We start from the raw sequence: 21,369 nt of genomic DNA on the forward strand, positions 1-21,369 counted from the left end.
TCTCAAGAAGCCCAGCGACCACAGCCACTGTTTCTTTCACCTAAAAGTGCTATTAGCGTTCACATTTGAAAACTGTCCCATCGCTTTTCTAAATCAGCAGGAATCAAACTGTCCTTACATGCTCCTAAGTACTTTTTAGAAAAGTGCTTTAGCCTCCCTTTACTGGTCCACCAAGATATCGTGCAACTGAGGAGATCAGTTTCTGACGGTCTCATGCGTACCATGGATAGGCGCAAAATATGATTTCAGGTGTTTCAGGTAACCGACAATGACCGCAATCGGGTCCAATGTCACTGCAGCTGATCAAGTGGGCGTAACGTCTCGTGAATTCCCTATTAAAATAAATGCGGATAATCGTGGATGTAATGTTTTGCTTTAGTTTGTGAGGCGGAACTTCATACATAACTTATAGGGACACTAAAGTCACCAAAGTCAAATAATAATTTATGTCAGAGCGACAGCTCAATGTATGACAACATCTGAAACGTCAATATTATCAACAACAGTGCCCTACTTACCGAGAAATTAAGGTAAATACACAAGAGCACAAGCGCCACAGTAGGAAATCTTCAAAATGATCCCGATGACATCAGACAGACCGCCTACAAATAATCACTAGCTATCGATCAAACTGCACTAAATAATGAACCTTCCATGCATCAAGAGACGCATTAAAATACTGCTTGTTCGTTTCTGTTTGATTCATGAAAAAAAGAACCGCCGGACTTTACTATGAAGAATGGCGCGAGTGGTTCAAAAATTTAATATTTAAGTGGTTACGTGGGACAGGTGGTGCGATCTAGCGGGGCGCAGTTGAAATAAAAGCGTCTGCAATCTCGGAGTCAATGGCGGGAAAGTGATCAAGGGCTGATGTTGCTGCTGTGGCTCCCGCTGCTTTCGGTCTGCTGCTACTAGCGAAGTAAAGCCGGGCGGGTAATTTGGAGTGCGCTAACCGCAATGTGGACCACTTGGCACGAAAGTAACACTGCGAGGTTTCAGAACCGCCATTTCAAAAATCAACGTCAACTTAATAGTTGGATTCAGTGTCCTTTTAAATACGGAACTTCATTTGTGGGTCTCATTCATGCAATCTCTAGTGCCGGCGTTCTGGTTTGTTCTATGCGTGCTGCTCCGAAGTAAGGCATCAGTGTCTGTTCGCGAAAACACAATGCACACATCTGGGGCATAATTTAAAGCTTTCTTAACTTCAGCGTCAGCTTCTTCATACCTTATTACGCTACAGTTGACAGGTATACATTTAAATGCTACATAATTTTATTTATACATACTGCAGCCCCCAATTTGGGGCTATGGCAGGAGTGAGCATTTACATAATGAAAAAAAATAACAAACAAACAGATCAACAGAGCAATAAAACAAAAGGACACTTAACGCAAATCAGCAAGGACCAGTAAAAAATTTTCCAGCGGAAGGGAGCGAATATCACCGGACAGTTGATTCCACATTTCGGCAGTGAAAGGAAAAAAAACTAAATTTGAATGTGTTAGTACGACAATGGTAAGGCTTGATATTAAGGTGGTGATTACTTCTAGTTGTGGACGGCGAGGCAAATGAGATTTAGGTATTGTGGGACATGCGATAGACCGAATTAATAAAACAGTAAAGCAGTTTCATAGAATCCTTTAGACGGTGCATGCGTAATGTGGTTAGTTCAAGAGAAGACAGGGCAAAGGAAGGTGAAAAGTAGCGATCATAGCGGTTACAAATAAATCTGATAGCTTTTTTTTTGAATGGCCTCAATTCTATCGATTTCACCCTGCTTGTGTGGGTTCCATACGGGGCATGCGTATTCAAGTATAGGACGAATCAGTGTTTTATACATTAGTAATTTAGTGCTTTTGGGGGATTGGGACAGTGTTCGTCTTAAATAACCTAACTTCTTTAAAGATTTTGTGCAGATAAAGTTAATATGCTCAGACCAAGATAAATTGCTAGAAAGAACAACACCAAGATATTTGTATTCTGTTACATTTTTATGGTGGATCCGTTAAACGAGTACGTGAAGCAGGAAGGGGACTTACTATTCGTGAAAGACATAAGCACAGATTTGTTAAAACTTATACTCATTTGCCAGATTGCACACCATTCACAAAATTTAGTAAATGAGTCATTTAGACGATAATGGGCTTCAGGAGAGTCGATGGGTTCATACAAAACAGAATCATCCGCGTACAGACGAATTTTACAGGTGAAGTTATTAGGCAAATCGTTTGTGTACAGTAGAAACAGTAACGGGCCAAGAACAGAACCTTGTGGAACGCCTGAATTAACACTAACAATGTCGGAGTCAGTTGAGTTATAACAAACGTATTGCGAGCGCTCAGAAAGAAAATTAGAACTGATGTCCATTTTTCGTAGCAAAGTTTGTTCGTACAGTGATACTACCTCTGAGCACTGCGTCAGCGACGAAATTTGTGAACACATACTTGGTCTGTGCTCCCACGAGCAGTGTCTAGCTGTCGGCAGCACGTCTCAACGACCAGGTGCTGTCGGTTGGTCTTGTAATGTTGGAGCGTACGAGCTTCACATTGGAAAGTGATGAAGGCATTGCTGAAGCTTTCTACACGCACATGTAGTCTCGCTAAAGGGCTATCACATATTTCTGGTCATTAAGGGTATCTTTAAAAGCACCATATTCTCTCTCTCTCTTCATACTCTTCCTTTCTTGCCCTTATGTATTCCCTCGGCAGCACGTCTCAACGACCAGGTGCCGTCGGTTCGTCTTGTAATGTTAGAGCGTACGAGCTTCATACCGGAAAGTGATGAAGGCATTGCTGAAGGTTTGTACACGCACATGTAGTCTCGCATAAGGACTATCACACTTCTCTGTTGATTAGGGGTCTCTTTAAAAGCACCGTATTCTCTCTCTCTTCATACTCATTCCTTTCTTGCCCTTATGTGTTCCCTCGGCAGCACGTCTCGACGACCAGGTGCTGTCGGTTGGTCTTGTAATGTTAGAGCGTACGAGCTTCACACCGGAAAGAGATGAAGGCATTGCTGAAGGTTTCTACACGCACATGTAGTCTCGCTCAAGAGCTATCACATTTCTCTGGTCATTAAGGGTATCTTTAAAAGCACCATATTCTGTCTCTCTTCATACTCTTCCTTTCTTGCCCTTATGTGTTCCCTCGGCAGCACGTCTCGACGACCAGGTGCTATCGGTTGGTCTTGTAATGTTAGAGCGTACGAGCTTCACACCGGAAAGTGATGAAGGCATTGCTGAAGGTTTCTACACGCACATGTAGTCTCGCTAAAGGGCTATCACGTTTCTCTGGTCATTAAGGGTATCTTTAAAAGCACCATATTCTCTCTCTTCATACTCATTCCTTTCTTGCCCTTATGTGTTCCCTTGCCCTTTCTTCAATGCGGCGTAGAAATTTAAATGGCATATTTATTTTCCGGCCTACCTTACCACTTATAGCCCCTCTCTGTTTCTCTCTAGTTCAGAAATAAATTACATAAAGCATTTATACTACAATAGCCACTCTAGCGTGAGCTTGCCTTCTAGCCAGCATAGCTACGGTTCCGTGTGCTATACCAACAGTACTTAGGTGGTGTTATCTATACAAGTCATTGAAAGAAGTACCCAGCGGCACCTTGACTTCTCGATCATCAAATGCGTTTCAAATCGTCTAGCTTAAATCCCGCAGCAAGTGCACCTCCTGTATTTCTAACGCGGAATACTTAGATGACTCTTTAAACGTCAACATTGAACGTTGGTGGCGTCAGCGTCAGTGCAAGCCATGCGAAAAATAGTCAAATGACCACGTCACCATACGATGCCATCGAGACGTCACAGATCGCTAAAATTTGTGGTGTCTTCATGATGTCACATTGACGTGCCGTTTCATAATGAAGTCATCTAATGAAATCATCGCTTGGTCAAGGTGGGCCGACCCCGGAGGTCATAATAGACCAGCAAAATTGTGGAACTCACTCAGACTCACTCGTGAAATATATTTTGCGCCCAGGGTTTTCTCGGACTCGGATTTGCCAAAATTTCACTGAGCCGGGCTTGCTAGGACTGAAACTTACGAACAATTTCTGCGTATGGACTGACTCGGACGCAAACTGACCAAGTTGTTACTTACCCGGACTCACTTAGACTGAGACTCACGGCTCGATCTGAGTCTGAGTGAGTCGACTAATCAGTGAGTTTGCCGACCTATGCCGCAAGCAGTTAAAAATCAGGTGAAGTGCAGAGACTTTTCTGAGGTGGGGGGGGGGGGGGGGTGGGAGTCAGTACATCGACTTAGAAGAAGAAGCTGAAGACGGCTTTAGCCTTCGAGTCGTCTTAGTCGAATGCCTGTGAGTTTTTTTTTTTAGGGGTGAAGCTCCTTACGCCATGGGTCGTATGTCCCGTGTCATCGCAGTAGCCAGTTCCATTGCATTGCATGTCAATAAAAAGGGTGACCCAGCATATCCACGCAATGATGATGAGTGGGGCGAAGTGTCCATCGGTCCATTCGGGCTTCTGTGCGTCCGTCCGCGCGTCCGTCCGCTTTGCCCCACTCGTCACCATTCACCTCGTGCATATGCTTCAATTTTTTCTTCTTCTCCACCCGCATGCATAAGGGACTGTTTTCTTTTTTCCATCATCCACGTACATTTCAAAGAGTGCTTTGGTCACATGGTTTACCTGTCTGAGAGAGTCCAGTAGACTCTCGGCGCTGTGGGCGACCCGCGGCAGGGGCCGCCTCAGGGATGACGTGGCCGACGAAGAAGAGGACAGCTGCGGGTGCACCATGGCCCTGGCGCTGAGGCCCGTCGAAGATGCCGTGGAGGAGAGGCGCCCCACGCGCTCGTACAGTGCCGAGGTGGACGGCGCACGGCGCATCCAGGCCCGGTACTCGGACGACGAGAAGACGCCGGGCAACGTGCCCCCGCCGCTCATCAGGGGACCCGCCAACGGACCGCCGCTCGCCGATGCTGCAGCAGAAATCGGTGCACGAACGGAAATGAGCCACAGGCATCACCTCTGGACGTGGTTAAGCGTGCACGCACACACACAAACATGCACTGGCGCACACGCAGCGAACATACAAATACACACACACGCCGACGCACACGCTTAAGCGCACCCACACACAAACACACATAAACACACACGCAGGCAAAGTAAAACCCTTCGCAGAAGGATATTCTTTAAGGACATTCTTCAATTGACAGGCTTTCAAGAGGCACTGACACGATTTTTTTTGCTTCCATTCAAAGGCCAACTCTTCAAGAGCCTGCAAGTAGTGGTAAGCGGGAGTGCACTCTAAAAAGGTAACTGCAGTTGAATTTAGAACCTAGTTTCGGTTCCTACTCTACCCTGATATCACAACGCAGTATGGGCTTTTGGCGACGCGCTCGCGCATGGTATCATGACGTTTCCACGGCCGCTTCGTTCTGTGGCCACTTGGAGGAGGCACAAGCACCCATCTAGAATGTATATGATTTCATGACCAGCAGTACTGGTACATGACGTCACCAGAATTCACAGTGGATCGACGTCGCGGTAGCGTCGATGTAGCGTCAATGTCAGAAAGTGTGGCATGCGAAAATTGATAATATTATCAACATGAGATGTATAATCAGCATTTACCTTGCCTCCCACTTGCTCAGAACCATCTCTGTAAATAGGAGATTATTATGGCAGAGTAAACTGAACTTCCAAGTTCCAGTAGCCCCTTTAACACCAAGTACAAACACTCCACCTGGTAGGGTCCCATACGTTCTATGGGCTGACAACTGCGATGCCTTTATACCTAGGTAGAACTTTCCAATACAGTGGAATATTCACCTCAGAAGCGAATGCCCGTAAGCCTACACGAATAAGCGTGTGCACAAAACTTACGTCATAATCCGCACTGTCGGTGACCCCACTGTCGGAAAAGAACGCCAAGTACAAGAGCGAAACTACTTTAGTCGGCAGAGACAATCGGCTACCGCGCTTGAGTCATCAGAGCTTGGGCCTCTGCTGCTTTCTCACGTTGCATTCGACTATAGAGCAATTGTTGGGCCTTGTCTCAAAGCATAAAAGAATAAGGCTTGTGCAATGTGTTACATCAGGCCCCATGACGCCTGCATATAAACACTCTTCCGGAAGTAATGCACAACTTTTTGGTCGTGTATATCATGACAATTAACAATAAACTTATGTTAACAACTATCCTGAGATGTTATCTGTGACATTGTCAAATTCTGCCACTGGTCAACTCTGATTAGCCCAGGGGGCTGTGATGGTCTCTCTGACGGGCTTAAAATACAGCCATTACAAAACTTCTCAACAAGGCAGAAGCCTAGTATCCAGAATAGCACCCTTAAATCAAAACGTTCAAACTTGTGCAAATCCCCTTTAATGTGGTAATGCCACGACCTATACGAAAGCTGCACTCGACTATACGCAACATTGTATAACAACTTCAGTGCTGATATTTTCCTCAGCCCTCCGTGTTGCGCACGAAACGGAGTACACGTAGCCCTTATAGCCCAGCTAGGGGCACTGCTGCTGCTGCACTGGCAGCGGAGTTCTCACCCTTGGGCCTGCGAGGCCTTCCCGAAGGCAGTTCCGGCGCTGACAGTGCTCCGTCGCTGTCCTCTTGTGAGTCGTAGGTGGCGCGCTCGAATCGCACACCGTGACGCAGCGCCCGACGCGGGTCCAGCACCCCGAGTGCCACGCCGCGAGGCAGCGAGTTGGAGCGCCCTGTCAGCGTGCGAGGGTGTTGCTGTGGTCAGGAAGGAAAAATGAATGCACGTTTTGCATCAGGCCCAGAGAGGACTGCTTTGCTGTAGTTACTTTCAGACGCTGCACAAGGGTCAGTCGTTGCCACCACCATCATCATCATCATCATCATCATCATCCTAATCATCATTCTCAGCCCAACTACGCCACTTTAGGGCAAAAGCTTCTGCTACTCTCCACCATTCAAACCGGTCGTGTGCTTGCTACAGCCATATTATCACCGAAAAACTCTTAATCTCAGCACAACGCAGGTAGCAGGCTGAGCAGAGCCAAGACGATGACAAAGAGCTTCGGAAACAATGAAGAAGCGCTCTTCGTAGATGCCACTCGTTACAAACACAAAATCTGCTTCGTCGTGGCAGTAGTTAACCACAAGAAGCAATGTAGCACCTGTCTGGCAATACGCACGAGACGCGTTGAAACGGCGGAAGAGATGACTATAGCTTTGGCCATATCAAAAATTGACGTGTGTTATATAATCAGCGATTCACAAGCAGCTATACGAAACTTTGCAAGTGGCAGAATCTCTCCTGAAGCACTGCGTATTCTTAGAACAGGCAAAAGCATCCGAGACGACAGATGCGTTTGCATACTCTGGTTCCCAGCTCACATTCCCGACACCGCAGGAGATATCAACCCTAACGAGGTGGCACACAACGTTGCTCGAGGACTCACTTTCCGGGCTACAAAAAATGTTGATTCGTCGTCAGAATTTCCAAATATGAGGGAGTGGGAGGACCGAATGACAACATTCAATGAATATATACTATAAATTATAGAGGCATGTTTACCTCCTCCTCACCATAAACTGAACAGGGTACAGTCTGTCCAATGACGACAATTACAAACCAGATCCTATAGGAATCCAGTGCTACTACATGCTGTGTATATAGAGATCTACGCGACCGCGCTCAATGCAAAGATTGTCATGCACGAGCTTCCTTAGAAGATATACTATGGCAATGCCAGGGATTAAAACACAGTAATGAGAGCGCGGCCTCCACCGACAGCCTCCGCGTTGGCTGGTTCTGCTGCTCAGTTCAGCCCTGGATGATCAGCTATGGGCAATCCAGTAGGCCGAGGAAGCCACTAGGAGGCAAGATCTTCTAGCCGACACTTAGGCGAGAGCCCAGCCCACAAACACGCCAGATGAAAAATAAAGTTTTTTTTTTCATCCATCTATCAACCCACTCAACTTTTGGCCTCACTGTCACGCGCTTGCTTTTTTTCTTGGAATCAAGCCTGTTACTCTTAATGATCAGCGGCTATTTTCCCAACGTGCTACGTGTCCGGCCCATGCCCAATTCTTTTGCACCATTTCAACTAAGACATCCCTAACATCTGCTGGTCCTCTAACCTACCTTGTTTTCCTCTTGCCTCGTAAGATCACACCCGTCATATTACTTTCAATTGCTCGCTGCGTCGAACCCACGGAAAGAAATGTGGTAAGTCTTTATGCGGGACCAATTGTTACAAGGCCGTAATTTAATGTTTTTATGTCCACATGCAAGAGCAGTGGACGAGCGTTTTCGTCACTCATCCGCTGTCTGCCCGCACTCAGTTATCGCCCTCGTTACAGCGTGCAGAGACGGCACCTAGCTGCTGCGTTAGCTCGCCTTGACTACAGACCCTTGTCAGAACAGTCAGTGCTTGAAAGGCGACATGATCTGTCTTCGCACAGAAAATCAGTGATGACCTTATTGAACTTTTTTGCGTGGTGATGGCCTATTGAATAGACTATAGCACCCCAGATCACTTTGTTTTCTTTTTCGCGTGTTTATTTTGCTCTTCGCTTTCTTTCCCATCTTTCTTCCCCATTCTCCCGTCCCTTAGTGCAGGATAGCAAACCGGATGCTTTAATTTCTGACTAACTTTTCTGCCTTTCTCTAATTTTATTCTCTCTCTCTCTCACTCTCTCTCTGTGGGAGTACAGCGCAATGGTAACGACGATGAATAAAGTACTGATAGGAAGGAATGAGGAAATTTCAAAACCAATAGCCATCTGTCTTTCACTGTCTTTCGCTTTCTAGCTGTATAACTGGCGCAGTAGTGTGCACACTACAGCAGATGTCTTACCAACTCACCCCAACAACCAGTGTACTCAAATATTTCACTGATTTTTTTTCACGCCAGTAAATTTTATCGTTGAATGCCAGCCAGCCCCAACTCTGATATTGCTTCCCCTGTATCTTTAGTGCATAAAGTTTGGTTCTGGTTCGTATAACTTATTGCCACTCACAGATAGGCCTTTATAACGATTCACAGCAAAAAATAAGGATAGGTTAGGGTGATTGCGTCAATTATGAGGATTATCTTTTTATCGTCTTTGACATGTTTTAGTCATTTAATGTATACTTCAATGATTTTGCTATTGCTACAAAAGTCGCGTGAAGTCGTTTCCTAGCCGGAATAAGTTACACTTACGCAGTGCCAGTCCCGTTTAGTGATCTCTATCTCTAAATTACCGTAACTTTTATATGCACGCAAATACCATTACCTTTTTCTGATTATTAGATAAAATTGTACAGTAAAAAAGAGGTTTCCTTAGCTCACAAGTAACGGCGCATTTTGCATAATTGTAGGTGTCAAATGAAGAATAAATGAAATTAATGACATCAAATAAAACGAAAATAGAAAACACTACAAAACGTGCATAGCAAATATTGTGTGCTTTTTTTTTTTTTACTGGTGAGAATTTTTGCTAGTGAAACCACATTGTTTGTGAAACGCAGGTGAAACCTGTCATGACTATCTTGCACAGTTTAATGGTAGGTGCACCACAGTTCTAAGGCCGAGCTTGTATTGATTCTTGAGTTGTAAATAAGTATAGTACTGGAATTTCGACACGAAAAGAGTGTAAGGGCTGCTGAGCTCCGTACGTACCCCGTGCGTCGGGGCCACCATGAATGGTGCTCCCATGGCCGACGGCGGTCTCCTGCCGGACTGTACCTCGGTGTCCGAGCAGCTCTCCATGAGTGACCTGCGCCGCAGGATGCCCCCAGGGGCCATCTGCTGCTGCTGTTGGTGATGGTGTTGCGCAGCGTGGTGCAGGGACACCATGCCACCGCCCGTGGCCGAGGGCCTGAGCGAGTAATATCGTCCCCCGTGCGGGCCTTGCATCATCTCGGGCTGCATGAGCCGCTGCTCGCTCTCGGTGCGCAGAAGCCGCCGCGTCGACATGCCTCGGTCGTGTTCGTCCCAGTACCTGCGTCACAGACGTCCAGTGATGTGGATGGTATAAAACGTTGAACGTTCTCGTAATGTGTCGTCACGTGGCCTGTGAGAAACAGCTTCATTTTAGCCGGCTTCGCGCGAGACAAACCGAATCGGATCAAGATTGCGATGAGGTCCGAGCACGCGGCGGCTGCACTGGCAGTGGCATAGCGGAGTAACGTGGTAACTGTTTCGCGTTTAAAACTTTCAACTTTGTGTAAGTGTAGTTCATGTACGGATTTCTTATTCGATGGCTCAACGGGAAGCCCGTAGATGTTTGATGCCCGTGTATAAAGATTTAGGTGTGTGTTAAACAAACTGGGGTGGTTGAAACTTCCAGGGTTCTCCACTACGACCATCATCATAATCATATTGTGGTTTTGGGACGCGAGACACCAATAGTTATTATTATTAATGGAATGTGGTGGCAAAAAGACGACTAATCGCCTGGCAATGCGCCAATCTTGGCCCAAATGGGGAATAATAACGCTGGTTGCACGGGCCACGACTAAATATGTTGGTGTGATGGCGCGTACTAGACCACCGTGGCGGGTAAATAAGTACTTCAGTAGCGAGATAGATTAGAAAACGGTGTCTGTAGCGACACCACCAGCGCAAGTGGCTCACCTGTTCCTGGCCACCGATGAGCGCTCCATGTGCGGGCTGTCCCGGAAGGCGTGCACCTGTTCCGCCAGGCTCTCGAGTGTCTTTGGGTAGCGGTGCGGGGGCTGCGGTTGCCTCCGCACCGGCACCGTGCTGCTGTAGTACGGGTTCTCCATCAGGCCGCCGCCCATGCCATTCTCGCTCTGAAGGTCGTCCTCGGCTTCCTGAGGCGTGGATGCAAAGAACATCGTTCAGATGAAATGGATACGTGTCCCGGGTTAAGTCGGTATTGCAATCCGATTCGGCCGCGTTTGGTATACATCGACGCGGTGCTGGTGATGCGAGAAGAGTTACTGTATATGCGACCTGTAGTTAGCAGAAGTGCGCGTCTGTCTTCCAAATACTGATAGCAACTATGCATTGCGGTGAAGCTGACACACGGACCAATTATTCTCTTTATCGGCCCCACCCCTGCAGTGAACTGTATTCATACTGGTCGTCGATAGTAAAGTTGACCACTGGTCCTTAAAACACCAAAGACGTCGGTCGGCGACATGGTAGGCATGCCTCGTGCAGAAATGGATTGGGGCTTGACCACATAGCTGCGGGCTAGTTGGTACATGCTTACTGAAATGCAAAAAGATGCGTACCATCCAGGAAGAAAAAATTGCATTACCTCCTTAATTTTTCTTGCTTGATGATACGCGTTTTTTTCGTATTTCAATAGTTCATACAGTTCATATACTCTATAGATACGAGATCGCAGTAGCGCCCAACGTTGAGGGTGGGGTAACCATATGCGTGTGAAAACCTTCCAAGAAAATGAATTCTTATGTGCACACACGGTGAGCTCGACAGACGGTGACGGCTTCCTTCCGTCTCTCGTTTTCATCGTGCCATTCCTTAGTACGAACTATAGTCCCGTGTTCTCGGAAGGTAACGCAAAGAATCCTGTCACCTTGTCTACCTCGGTGGTATAGTGCAAATGTACCTGGACGCCCCTCTTGACGATGACCACGGGCGGCCGCTGCCTCTCGGCTGCCATGGGCGGTACGGGTGGCAGCGCCCCCGAGCGCCCTCCGGGACCGCCGGCGCCCTTGGAGCGCACGGCGAGCACCAGTCGACGAGGTATGGACATGATGATCACCACGTCGTCCAGGCTCATGTTGCGCACGTCCACGAGGTTCACGGCCAGTATCTCGTCACCCACGCGTAGCAGGCCCGAGTGGTACACCGCACTCTCCAGTGCGATGCGAGAGATGAATACCTGAGCGGAATCGGGTGATGATTGTGAATGAGACGCAGAATTGCCGCTGTCGGTTTAGACATATACAGTGAACGTTGAAATGCACTAATCGGTGACATTGAAAATACCATTACAAATACTATCACGCAGTAAAACGACCCCCTTCCCATGTGCGCTCTCCAGGACGATGCAAGAGGTGCACACCTGACAGAATAGTCTTTATTAGAATAAGACGCAACATCGCCGCTGCTAACTTAGGTAGCTATTTATAGCCATCTACGGTAAGTATTGGTGTAGCCATTGGCGGCGTAATACATACTATTACGCAGTCCACCAGCCCCATCCTGTGTTTGCTATTTAGGACGAGGCAAAAGATACACCTAAAAAAATCCATTTTATTAGAATAGAACGTAAAATCACTGAAGTCAATTTAGCTGTCCTTTAAGTTGTTTACTTAGCCCTCGGCAGTAAGCTTTAGCAAACCCACTGGTAACATTTTGTATTTCACGCAGTACACCTTTTCGGTGAGTGATCTTCAGGGTGATGCAAGAAATCGACAGCTGAAATAATCGCCATTTTAGAATAAAGCGTCAAATCTCTGCTGTACATTCAGCCATATATGGCGGATAGCGGAACATACCCAACGACGACAGTTTCATTTTTGCCGGCTGCGCTTTTCTTTCGCCGCCATCGCTTCTTATTACTACTAAATGTATCCCTTATTGCTACTTATTTCAACACTACTTATTTCATTGTTATCCCTGCATATTACATGATAAAGTAACCTACTCTTGTGTGCGCTTGCCAGAAAAAACCAAAAGACGAACACGGAATATATAAGTGAAAATTATAAAAAGACATGACATCACCGCTATCGATTCAGCTCTGCAATTAGCCACCTACGGCACAAATTAGAACACATCAATAGGTGGCATTGTACATACATTTACACAGTACACTGACTCCTTCAAGTGTGCCCTCTCCAGAGTGGCGCAGGAGACGAACACCCCACGGAATTGTCCTACTTAGAACTAGACGCAAAGTCACCAACTACTCCATATAGCCGTCTACCACGAGGTTTAGCACACACCCATTAGTGACAGTGCATGTCGTGTATCAAACGGTACACTGACCCCTTCTTGCGTACGCACACCATCTCCCTCCCGGATGTAGAGTCCGAGCGTCTGTCCGGGCCGCTTGACGATCTCGACGAAGGCAGTGCCGCCCTGCGCGTAGCGCCGCGCCGCCTGCGCCCCAGCGCGGCCCAGGCAGCGCGGGTCGAGCACGCGCACCACCATCTCGCCGCGCTTCTGCACGGCCTCCAGGTGGGCCGCCGTGGTGGCGTCGTACTCCCTCTCCACGGCCTCGATCTGGCGGAACACCTCGCTGGAGATGCCGCTCACCTGTGAATGAGCACCGCGGATCGGTGTAATCGAGTCCCTCCCGCATGGCGCTATAGATCAGGTTCACTGCGTCCGATATTGAGCCGAAAACCTTCGGTGTTCCATACTCGCGGTGAGCGGCGTGCGCCCGTGCCCCATAAAATGGCGTCAGCTGTGGCCTCTTTCCTTCACACTCTCTCACCAATCACAGGATGGCACAGCGGCCACAAAATTAAAATAAAAAACAAAACAATAAGAGAAAAGCATCAACAATGCAACATAAAAATTTAAAACTATGAAAAAAAAAAACGTGATGACATAGTCGGTCGAATGGCTACAAGCTTTCGCCAAACAAACTTTTTAATTTACAAAGTGTCCTTCAATTTTCTTCACAAAACGAATATTTTTTTTAATTGTGAAGCTTTTTTAGGTCGAGGCTTCGTCGTCCGTTGGCGTAGCGCTGACCGAAAGGTCTCGCGCGTGGAGAGAGGGGGATTTGGTAGGAAAGGACTGGCTGCGCAGCGTCAAGATGGGAGAGGGCGTGACTTGGTAAAAAGGGTGAACCAATGAGAGGAGATCAAATATGGGTGAGAATGAGCCTGTCGAAGGTGGGCAACGGCTTCGCTCTTTCGACAGTCATCCACTCTCTCCTGCCGCAGTATAGTGGAGCGGCACTACCGCGCTGTAGTGAAGCGGCAATTAGCTCAGGATTTAGAATTACGCGAACGCCTATACAAGAAAAAGATTAGTGCAAGATATTTTGTGCTATACCGAAATTACTCGCGTAATTCTCGCACCCTCCACATCGCCCAACAAAAATACGATTTCTTTTTTTTTCCTCAAGTAAATAACGCACCCCTAAAAATTGCCGAAATAATGTCGTCTGCTCATTCCAGCCATTGATGGTGATAGCGCGCAGCATCTGACGCCATCTCTTAAGCATCAATCGTACTATTATTGCACGAAGATTCAATCCAATTCAAGCAAAGTCAAAGTGGTAAGTGCGCGTCGCGGCGTGTTTTTTATGTTGTGTCGGTAATCTTGTCACGTTATGGGGCGATACTGAAACTACACAGCTGCTTTCAAGCAGCTGTGTAGATAAAGCGCTAAACAACGGCGACAGGGCCGCTGGTAGGCCCTTCGGAGTCGACGAGTTATGTGATCGCTACTGGTGACGGTGGCTGAAAGCCACCAATACGCGTTGGGACTGCCATGTGCCTAAGGCTAGGATTTATGGTAAACTTTATTTCTTCAAAAGGAAACTGCCGACGATTCTGTTAAATAGCCATCAGCAAAACACTAACGTCCTACGCTTACCGTTTGAGGGCTCCAGTTGAGTGACAAACGCTACCGCTACGCCCGCAACGCCCACAACCTTTCCGTATGGCATTCAAATTCTCGACTGTTCGCTTGCACTTTTTGTGTCTTAAATAAATCTCTCCTTGTGTTGAACCAGTGCTTTTATTGTTGAAGTAAGTTATAGTTAGTACTTCTCAAAGCTTGCTGTTAGTTGGTGGTGTGAGAATCCCGATTTGCGGCCAATTTGTTTTCTTTTTCGCTCTGTACGTTTTTGTGAGTTTTCCCCGCGTAATTCTCGCACCCCCCAACTTTGCATCGGTTCTCCGCCCAAAAAAGTGCGAGAGTTATGCGAGTGATTACAGTAGTACAGGCAATTCTCAACGTTACCACCCACTATAGTAGAAGCAAGACAAAACTTTTTTTTCTTTAAGCCTGCGCCACTGAGAACATTTTCCATGACCCATATGGCACCACTATCACGTGACTGACAGTGCCTGGACTATGGGTGTCACACTTCGGATTTTTCGCCTCGTGAGGCAGAAGCGTTTAGCTTTTTAAGTTCATTGTTAATGTAACTTCTCAGAAGACTCCTTCGCGGGCTTTTTAAGTTAACGTTTACTACATAAATTTCGTCATCTTCCGATGACGGCACTTAACATTTCCATTCAACAGAACCATACTGTGGCGCCACCTATGCCTTATTTGACAAAAACATGTTTTTACATGTGGCGCTGCGGTAACGTTGCAGCAGGGGTGGCTGTATATGATACGTTTAGGGAGCAGGGTTGCACGTAGGTCCACCAGCTTACAGGCTTGCCTTGCTAGCAACCACTGCTACATGAGGAAAAACTGCACTGGGCTTTCGCAGGCGACAAGCTTGGCGTGTCATCGGCCAGCGATGAACTTGTCTGGTGATTGATGGCTGTTGTCAATTTAATTCGGTGCAGAGATGTTGTCACCAAATACAAAAATTGGCTCAGACGTCAGTGTTTTCGCCGTTCAGGGTTGCCAGCGGCGTTTAAAAACAGATGCACAGCTCTGCTACCCCATGGTAGCATATACAGTAACCATACTTTTAGCGAAGCGGTCATGTTCGCAGGGGCACTTTCCTTTATGTGAAAATTGCATCTATGTGGGGTTACGTATACTGTGTCACGTTCCGATCCTCGCTGTACCTACACGTGCGTGAACTTCGTGGCTTCCGTATTTCAGCAACAAGCTTTTAAAAAATGGCGAATTCGCCAGTAACTTACTTTTCGGAAGTCCCCCTGCAAAACCATCTCGGGAGCTGGGGCTCCCGGCGCCAGCCGGGGTCTGACCGCCCCCACCCGGGGACCCCACGTCTCGCTGCCGCCTTCGACGCACACCACCAGGTCACCCTCGTGGTTCTCCTGCGATACATCATTAACAATCGATTCATTGACTGGTGTTTCACGTGCCAAAACCTTGATATGATTATAAGGAACGCCGAGGGGCAGGACTACAGTTTTAACCGTGTGGTGTTCTTTAAAGTGTGCCACCCGATGACAATGGCTTGAAGGAAATTGTACGAACGAGTGGGAAGACACGTTTCCGACGCATCATCATTATCACCGTAATCACTGTGTCTAATTCTAGACTCCTGAATGACCCCTGTGTCCACTCCTATAAGACAGTCCCCCTCGGTAATATCAAGTTTCCGTGTCTCACACAAGCTGATTCTGCATTATTGCGGTGAATCTCTTGATTTAATCATCCTGCGCAACCTTCCATCGTCCTTTGCTGCATTTCTCGTAGCTTCGCTTCCATGCGAGCGTCAAAGCAGTTTAACCATATTAAAGCAATCACGATCAATCGTATTAATGAGACATCCAACGAACTTTCAACTAGCCTCCATCTAGGTTCGGCCAGTTCAGCGGCCATTTTTCCGATTTCTCTTCCACAGCATCCACATATAATGAACCTGTAGTGCCAGGTGACGCTTGGAGCTATATATCACTAGAATCAGTGACTTCCCGCCTCTATTTTTTCATAATCATGCATTACACATTCTTTTGTTTCGACAGGTTCTGAATAAGACATGGAAAGCCTAAAACTATGCCTGTAGACGAAACACAAAAAGAAAGAAATACAAAAAGAAAGAAAGAAACACAAAAGACGGGACCAGCGCAGCACTGTCTACCTTTTCCCTCTAGTGTCTTGTTTATATAAATGTACATTTAGGTCTTCCGCATCTTACTCCCACCGCACACTCCTTGAGTTTTCATGAATGCTAAACAGATAACGCACATTTCATCCAACAACCCCCAGTAATTTGACGTGTCCCCTGATTCGCTGTCATCTTTTTGAAGCTTCCACCACTTCCATGCTATACAGTAGAAATAACTGAATGCACGAAGCTGCTCTTTGATGAGCCTATTTTGCTTAATCACCCGTGGCGTTTCCCAAGCTGGATTAGTTCGGGAGGCAAACATTTTTTCAGAAAAAATTATTTTAATCGACTAATGATTTACTGACAGCCTAACAAAATTCAGCTTGGTTGCTAGTCTTATGTTCATTGTGGATTCCATAGGTTGGGATATGTCAGATTCAAAGGTGCGCCCGCTTCGATACATTAACAAAAACTGTATATGAACATTTTCAAGATGACTGCCGAGGCACCCAGAGTATATATTTAAAGTCACAATGCCTTGCGATTTGACACAATTCGCACGGTGCCACACGGTCAAACCAAATAGGTTCAAACTTTATGTATTTCTTCGCGTAACGCCTTCGCATGCTCATTTCACTGAAAAAGGACTACTCGACGGCGAAGATTGTTCAGTGCCCATACGTTTTAAATGGCGTCTGTCACGTGGACAATATTTCGCACATGACTCTTAACAAATACGTCGTTCTCTAGTTCTCCACTTAGGCTGCATCCAAGTTTAATTCACTATCATCTCATGCATTATCCACCGCATTCGCCTCGGTGTGGCTTACACGAGACGCTACACCCACTTGATTGGCTGTAATGACACAGGTCCCAATTGTGGTCACTGTCGGTTGCCAGAAACGCTAGAACATATATTTTGCGACTGCCCAGCATATGCAAGCGAACGTCAGCAACTGATATCTTCGATTGGCCGATATTTTAGTTGACCATTAACCGATGAGGTTGTGTTAGGTCCTTGGCCTGACGCCAGCAGCACACATGTGGTTATACGAGCCATCATCGCTTTCTTAGAAGCCACTGGACGTCTGTAGAAGCACGTCTGTAGAGTTACCCAGCCTAATAAGAGCATATCATCTCTCTACCTTACCATCGTCGTTCATCACTCTTTCACTCCCCCGTCACCCTTCCCCAGTGTAGAGTAGCAGGCCAGAGCAAGCTATAGCTCAGGTCGACCTCTCTACCTTTCTGTAAATAAATTCCCTCTCTCTCTCTCTCAATATCAGAAAGGCCTCGACACGAATGCCACCATTTTTGCTACTAGGCGTCGGCTTCCGCATGCACTGGCTGAAGTCCTAATGATCGGTTGCAGTGATATAAACGGCAGGAACAAACTCAAGCTGATGCATCAGATACTGTGCCTACTGTAGCTATTTTTACATTTGACTAGCCTTGCAGGAAGATTAATCCGTCCTTGTAACTCATTTTGTTCTCAATTAGGATAAGACAGCGACACCGTGCGACAGACGCGGCGCACCTTTTTGCGTCCACAGCAGAGCATCCTGGCGGCGATGATGTGCTTGACCTTTTCTCCGAGGCGGGGCGGCGGGCGTCCAGGCGGGTGGTTCATGTGGCCGCCGGCGGGCCTCCGGGGACCCTCCTCCTCCTGGTGTTCACACCGATGCTGCTGTTGTTACGACGACGCCTGCTGTGCCTCCTGCGACGGTGGCCTCCGTGGTGCTGCTACACGGATAAACAAAGTCCGGATATAAGCGGACGAAAAAAACAGTTTCACCTTTCGCGATAATAAGAGGGCACGATTTTGCCGTCATGGATGCACGGACAAGTGCCACAACCTTCATGATGTTGGAGTACGGGTAAAGAAACAACTGTCACGCTTATAAGCGGACGATGAAGAAACGAATTTTTTAGACACTTGTGGTCCACTTGTGCTTGTAATGCATCCGTACTTGAAATTAAAAAAAAAACGACGGTCTAATCGTGTTGTATTGCAGTTCGATTTAAACGAATGAATAAAAGCGGTTAGGTAGGGGTATAAACAGCCACACGGGGAGACTGAAAGTTAACTGCACGTGCGCGCCAACGTAGGAATGAGCCCAGGCGGTGGGGGGAGAAAAAAAGGGGGGGGGGGCACCCCTTAGTCACCTAAAACGTGGGGAGGGTGCAAAGTGAGCCCCCACACAGTGATATGATTACACAGTGATCAACGGGTGCCAAGTCAGCACCACACATTGGCATAACAGAGAGAATGGTGCCGCTAAGAACTTTCACCTCCCTCTAAGGGGTACCCTGCAAATGCCTGTGCACGCTAATCTGACTAACGACAACGTTCCGTTAACCGGAGTGAGCTTGAGTTACATCTAACCGCAAACGAAACCTGTTGCGCGGGAAAGCTTTCTTGGTTTAAGGCTGTGAAGTAGGTACCGAGGCACTTAGTTGCTCGAATAAAAAATGCGAACATTTAGTGGTTTTTAGTGACTATCTGCACCTATACAAATGTAATGCATTTTCTTTAAAGTAAGTCCTTTACGTTTTCACCTGAAACCCCCGAGCCGTTTCATCACGTCGATGCTTGAAATAAGTGAAGACTCCTCATGTGAAACAAAGAATTGGCCACGCGTTATGCATAGAAGCTATAAATAAAAACAAACGGCAAAGCCTGTCTCAACAAGGTATGCTCGTACGGCCGGCAAACTGGTACTCAGCACGCGGTCATACGTTCGTGAGCAGATTGAGGAGACCATGTAACGCACCGCACATCTGATGTATTCAGAAAGAATGCTGCGAAGATGCTCGGTGTTGGATGGCAATGGTATAGTTAAAACAACAGACATACATTTCGGCTTTAAGTGCTCATAAAAAAAAAAACTGCGTCACCATCACACTAGTTGTGTCAGGGCTGTACGAACTGCGAGGCTGGGCAGCCTTTCTTGTTGTTTTTTTTTTCGGTTTCCTTTTTTATTCTCTTTATCTGATCATTGTTGTCGTTTTGCTCTCTCTATTTCTATTTATTGCATCACCTCGCTTTACCAATTTCTTAATATTTCTCGCTTATACTTTTCTTAAAATTTTCTTCCTCCTTTATCTCTCTATTTCTCGTTTGCTTCTTGATTTCTCTCTATTTTAGAGGTGAAGCACTTTGGCGTCTAGGTTTGTCGGCATGCCAGCTGTATAGTCACGATATGTCATGAAGTCACGGTATATCATAAACGGCAAAAGAGAGGACTGCGTCGTATAGGGGAGGAAGAACATTGCCACTGGAAAAAAAAAGGGAAGGGATGTGGGGGGGGGGGGGGGCTGTGCGACGTCGAAATCTCATTTCGTTACGGCGTGCCATGCAGTCACGGGGTGTCATGCAATCGTGGTCAATCACAAACGAATATGCGTCACAGGAATTGGGCAAACAGCACTACTCACCCACACAAACACAAAAAAGGAAGGCAGTCGTAAGGCCAACAAATATCCGACGACGTAAGCGCAGCTGAAACACTCTTTGTTATATCGTAGGGAACTGATCGTAGAAATGTGGTACCGTAGGGCACTGTCATATCGTATGTTATGTCGCAGGGAACTGAAACAGAGATTATATAGATAAAAAAATGGCAGCATATCCACGTAGTGAACGATGGAGAGTGGGACGAAGAATTCGTCCGTCCATTCGTTCTTGCTTCCGTCCGTGCATGCGTCCGTCTGTGTGACCGTCCATGCGTCCATCCGCCCGTCCGTGCGTGCGTCTGTTCGTGTGCCCATCCCTGCGTCCGTTCATGCGTCCATCCATGCATCTGTCTGTGTGTCCGTTCGTCCATCTATTCAACACTCCAAGTACAACCATCTCGCATCTTTTCATCATATATTCCCCATAAAGAAGCACCGCCATCCAGCGGACATTCCAAGGACTAAACGAGAGGTGGCACACGCACACTTTCTTCCGGCTTGCGCTTCGGGTCTACTTCCCACCTTTAACCACCTCAAGTTCATGGTATATACTAGTTCACTGTATTCATGGCACTGCGGCCCAGCGCTCACTAAACCTTACCAAAACCAAGGAGGTTACGCCCAGCGAGTGTAACCTAGCAACCCTTTCTTTTCAAATAGTGCTCAACGTACATGCCAATGGCTGCTAAGGGGGAATGAGAGACAGGAGAATTCGGCTTTTAGTTAACGCGCACGCTGCGAATTTTTTATTGTCCTACAACGCACAAGAGAAATATCCCACGGGCACCACCTTGCAGGTCAAAGCGTAAGACTGGTTACGCACTACGACCAGGCCGCGGACACTCTCAAGTTCGCGCGATGGCCGTAGAGGGCGAAAAAATCGACCGCGGCGAGTTTCGTCGTTTGCGCCTATAGTATAACTACTAACTCGTCTTTTAGCGGTCGGATGAATTAGTGTGCATTTTCCCTGTTAGGGGCGCTCAACGCGGCTGAAAAACCGCTAGAAGAGTAGTTACTACGTCTTTTTTTATTAAAAATTAAATAAAAGATTTTTTTGTTTTACTTTTATTAATAATACAGAAGCGATGATTGTTTTAGTTCAAGTATTGAGATTATCTTGACGCTCAAAAAGCAGCAACCCATTGGCATCGATTGCGTTTCTGTCGGTTAATATGTTGAAATTGTCCGCGGTTAGCTGCTCTACTTTTTGTCAATCGGCATTGCGAAGCTCCGTTGTAATTCAGCTTGGATATATCAATGCGAGCTTGTGTGCCAGGCTTTACGGGTCGCT

General features: G+C 46.9%; 1 protein-coding gene across 1 annotated transcript in view; it reads right to left on the bottom strand.

Annotated features, from left to right (window-relative positions):
* Positions 1-21,369, bottom strand: part of RhoGAP100F (Rho GTPase activating protein at 100F) — a 162,956-nt gene that overhangs the window by 15,379 nt on the left and 126,208 nt on the right. The window contains exons 2-10 of the mRNA XM_075875820.1: positions 18,160-18,365; positions 15,745-15,882; positions 12,944-13,213; positions 11,556-11,831; positions 10,589-10,788; positions 9,632-9,953; positions 6,542-6,731; positions 5,605-5,623; positions 4,661-4,898 (exon numbers count right to left, since the gene is read on the bottom strand). Of these exons, the coding sequence (XP_075731935.1) occupies positions 4,661-4,898; positions 5,605-5,623; positions 6,542-6,731; positions 9,632-9,953; positions 10,589-10,788; positions 11,556-11,831; positions 12,944-13,213; positions 15,745-15,882; positions 18,160-18,252 (1,746 nt within the window). The 5' untranslated portion in view covers positions 18,253-18,365. The remainder of the gene's footprint in view (positions 1-4,660; positions 4,899-5,604; positions 5,624-6,541; positions 6,732-9,631; positions 9,954-10,588; positions 10,789-11,555; positions 11,832-12,943; positions 13,214-15,744; positions 15,883-18,159; positions 18,366-21,369) is intronic.

This window comes from Rhipicephalus microplus, chromosome 10 (assembly GCF_043290135.1).
Source record: "Rhipicephalus microplus isolate Deutch F79 chromosome 10, USDA_Rmic, whole genome shotgun sequence".
In the NCBI taxonomy this organism is placed as follows: Eukaryota; Metazoa; Arthropoda; class Arachnida; order Ixodida; family Ixodidae; genus Rhipicephalus; species Rhipicephalus microplus.